Genomic DNA, 4,257 nt, shown 5'->3' with positions numbered 1-4,257 from the left:
TTTTATTAAGATGCTATATTTTCAAATAATCAGACAACAGTTCTAATGCGACAGAGAGTAATGTACATTGTTTATATACCATACGTGCTAATTTGTAAGCGACGACTGCATTAAGATAATTTACGTAGATATCGAACTGTGCCTTCATTTACGCCTTCTCGATGGTGACCTCTGTAAAAGATAAAGTAATTACTACAAGATATTGATGGGACATTGCAGAATCACACAATGCAGGATTCGGGCTTGATTAATTTCAATCATAAAATATGTCATGCATCAAACGAGGGTGTTAATTCATTACACGAGGAGTCTTTAATTATATACTCTCTAGACTTACAGGTCAACTGACTATGTGCAGTTTACTTCTCGGCTGTAATTTTTAAAAATGACATGAAATAAACGTATAACAGAGAATTTACTAATAAGTGCGAGTTATTACTTTGTGGCTTTCCTTCCGCCCACTTGGTGAATCTGATGTGTGAGTCATTACGGCGGACAGCTTCATTCCGGAACTGGGGTTTCAACGCTTGTCTCAGAATCTTCGCGGCAATAGTTGAATAGTTGATGTAGCTGAAATAAACCACGTATAACGTCAGTAAGTACCGTATGGTATACAACTGATTATAGGTTCATGCAATGAAGTGATCTTAACTTAAGTCATTAAATTAATCTTATAGAAAATAATTAAGGTTATGTAACGTTATATAGTGAACGTAATTGGAATATATGTCATTCTATATCTATAGTTAATATAAAATTAAAAGAATCGGTTTAAATGTAATATTTAATAATTGTGTTGTTACGTAATGTCGGAAGTTAATGTTTGAGGTTATGTTTTTTATCATGCGATATTAAAAGGTATGATTTTATCACTTTAATCCAGCTGCTCTCCAGGCGCTCATGATTGAAGATCTGTGCTTAAAAGTCGGAGCAAGAATTGACAGAAACGAAGCAGTCGTCGCCGCTGGTATCAGTGTTGCCAGAAGATGAAATCCGTTATCGAATCGAATATGACAACACTTAACTTAACTTATAAACGATTATTTTCGATCATTAGCTTTGTTGTTACGTGTTTAATTATTGAGCTACAATTAATAAAAATAATATTATTTTATTTAAAAATTTATATTTTTAAAAACTGCAAAAAGTAAAACAATGTCTGACGTGTTACGCGATGGCGTTAACGATACGCGATATTAATATCAACGACAGTGCCATCTATACCGAATTATTAATTTACAATGAAATACAGATTTAGACTTTTACTACCTGCAAGCGAATTATATATGGCGGTCCACCAATAGTAAAATCGTTGTTGCTTTATACAAATATGAATAAAAATTATATTCTAGTTTGTGTGAAGATTCCAGGGCTGTGGAGTCGTTGGAATTTTTTCCCGACTCTGACTCCGATTTTTTCGCAAGATCCGATTCCGAATTTAAAAATTTCGATAAGAGAATTTTAAATATTAAATTTATTTATTTATTTTCATGTAAATAACAACAAAGAAGAAAAATAATTAATAATTTTTGGTATACAATTTACGTAATTTTTCTATACATATTGGAAATGTTGTCGAGTTCTAATTTTTTATGACAGGATATGAGTCAGGTGATGTGTTAGCAAATTATGTATGAAAATAATTAGTAAATACATACTTTTTATAATGTCATATGTAAATATGACCAGTGTAGAAACATGACTGGATGTCATTCGCTTGGATTAGTGTCGCGCCATTGCATGTGTACATGTGACCACGCCGGCTAGTGGCCGGTTGGTTGTTGTTGGATATTTGATTAAGTGCATAATAACTTTTGTTTACTTCATATTACCGACTTAGAATGCATGGCGCACGACGAACAATTAAAAAAACAAGTCGGAGTGGAAAGGATTAAAAAGGAGTCAGTGTCGGTTGATTTTTTTATGATTCCGACTCCACAGCCCTCGACGATTCAAGTATTTTTATTACTTTTTTTATATTTAAACCATTATTTTGTGTAGACAAACGTGCTAGCACACGAGATACAGTGTATATCATACTAAGATGTGGGCAACCACAAATAGATTTTTGGCGACGGGAAGTGTTGGGTGGTAATTAGACACAGATTGCGCCGCTGCAGTGCGCAGGGCCCGCACCGGCCGTGCGAGCCCGCTGAAATTGCCAAGCGAAGAGAGTCAGTCACGCCAGTGTCACCAGAGTGCCGCCAAGTTTTGGCCATAAAAAACTAAATAAATACATACATAAAAAAGTTTTCACTACTCTAATTTTTAATTGCTTATAAAAAGATTTCTTAATTAATTATAATAATTGCCAAATAATGCTATTTTGTGTTTTATCTTGGTTCACATTATATAAAAAAATTATTTAATCTGCCACAAAATCAGTTAAAACTTAAATGTTTACTTTTAGGACACCTTTAAAGGCTTCACATAACTTTTATTTACATGCGTATAAGATCAGTGATTTTTACTAAAAAAATTTTTTTACTCTTTTGTAAATTCGTATATGTGTGTGTGTATTTATGCTCTAGATAAGTGGTTCTTAACCTAGGATGCGAGAAGGTATTTCCGGGCGTGCGGGAGAAGTTTTTAAGTATATAAATTTATTTTTGTGATATTTGGAGAAGTATTGTGATTTTCGATTGCATCGGCCAATTTTTTGTTTGAAATCGGTTAGGCAATTTTAGCTGCCTTTCTTACTTTGTACTTGAGTCTACCACCGCTTCTGCGACGTCAGTATATCTAGAAACTTCCTCAGACGAGCAAGTGTACTCATTCGAACGTCCGATTATGAACGTTACCTAACAATTTTATGCAGAAACAAATACAAACCTAATTAGTCACTGACTAAAGCCCGAATAGGATAAATTTATTACATTTGTGTAATAAATTTAGTAAGCATTTTTCTCTCAAATTTTAATAATATTTTATACGTGATTTCTAACTATTATTTAATTTCAGTCGTAATCCTTGGCTATGTCAAAACAACGCCAATGGAAAGTCGATTATGCTGCTTATGGACTCACTTGTACAATAGAAAAATATGGTACGCAACGACAACAATGCATCTTATGTTCCAAGATATTTTCAAACTCAATCTTAAACCATCAAAGTTATCAGAGCATTTAAACAATGTGAATGGTGGTGAAGGTGCAGGATATAGTCTGAACATCTTGAAGTCAAAAAAGGCCAGATTTGATTGGTATCAATAGTGGTTGTTAACGCCCGTTTCGCCTTTTGTATGTGTTCGCAAATGCCGTTTTACAGCGTTCAAGAATGTCCCCGATTTGACAGCAATCGGCTCCGATCGTCGTTACAAAGCGATCGGAACACGCTGATCTCAATAAAGCTTTTACACAAGCACACGTGTTTTTCGATTCAGATCTAAGAACTAACCAGCACGCGTATCCCTAAACGAAACAGTGGTACTATCACGAAACTTAGCGGCACAATAATTCAAAAGCCCTTGTTAGAAGCGTCATATCAAATGACATATCTATGCGCTAAAAATAAAAAACCTCACACGATCGCTGAGGTATTAGTAAAATCTTGTGCATTAGTAATTGCAAAAACTGTATTAAATTCTGAAGCATAAAAAATACAGTAGATTCTGTTATCGAACGATGTAATTCAATCGCGAATTCACGATCTCATTTAAAATATCTTACTGCAAGTATTACAAAACATAAAAACCAGTCTTCTAAAAGTAAGCATATAACTGGAAGAGTCAAATTTTGTCAATGATTGCAGCCAGCTCTTGGTATTTGTGCGATATAAAAAGGAATAAGATTTGGTAAAAATATATAGTAAATTATCTTTATTTATTAAATATAGTAAAATTATCTTTATTTATTAAAAACCTAAAAATGTGGACAAGTCGAGTTGAAAATGGGAATTTTGAAAACCTTCCCTTGCTTTATTAAATTTGCTGGAAAATAAAAAAATACAATTATACCTGAAATTTCAATACATTCGCAACGACTGTGTGAATTTTTCAATGGATATTTTTATACTAGAAATGTCAGCAAAACTCAGATTTTAATACTTGATCCATTTCTATAAAACTTGAATTCGATGGACGGCAGCGATTACAAAAATACGATCTTATTTAAATAAGAGGCATTGCACGTATTCAGATGGAATCTGAAAAACTGGAATTACAACAATTTTGGTGAACATAGTTAGAACCTTATCCTCAGCTGGCGAAAGAAGCATTACAGTCACTATCATTTGTTACCACCTACCTGTATGAAATGG

General features: G+C 33.4%; 1 protein-coding gene across 2 annotated transcripts; it reads right to left on the bottom strand.

Annotated features, from left to right (window-relative positions):
• On the bottom strand, window positions 1-975 carry sun (ATP synthase subunit epsilon stunted). Of its 2 annotated transcripts, XM_088187658.1 has the most exons (4): window positions 874-975; window positions 440-570; window positions 338-370; window positions 1-171 (listed from the first exon to the last, which is right to left on the bottom strand). In XM_088187658.1, the coding sequence occupies exons 1-3, from the start codon at window positions 900-902 to the stop codon at window positions 360-362; spliced, it is 171 nt and encodes a 56-aa protein (XP_088043784.1). In that variant the 5' UTR covers window positions 903-975; the 3' UTR covers window positions 1-171; window positions 338-359. The 2 variants fall into 2 exon arrangements, with proteins under 2 accessions (XP_088043784.1, XP_088043783.1); XM_088187657.1 differs by lacking the exon at window positions 338-370.
• Window positions 976-4,257: the final 3,282 nt, after the last annotated feature.

The sequence above is a fragment of the Plectrocnemia conspersa genome, unplaced genomic scaffold (assembly GCF_051122295.1).
Source record: "Plectrocnemia conspersa isolate PC_06_02 unplaced genomic scaffold, ASM5112229v1 ptg000006l, whole genome shotgun sequence".
Taxonomy (NCBI): Eukaryota; Metazoa; Arthropoda; class Insecta; order Trichoptera; family Polycentropodidae; genus Plectrocnemia; species Plectrocnemia conspersa.
The sequence above is the reverse complement of the archived record's forward strand: the minus strand, read 5'-3'. Positions and strand labels throughout refer to the sequence as shown.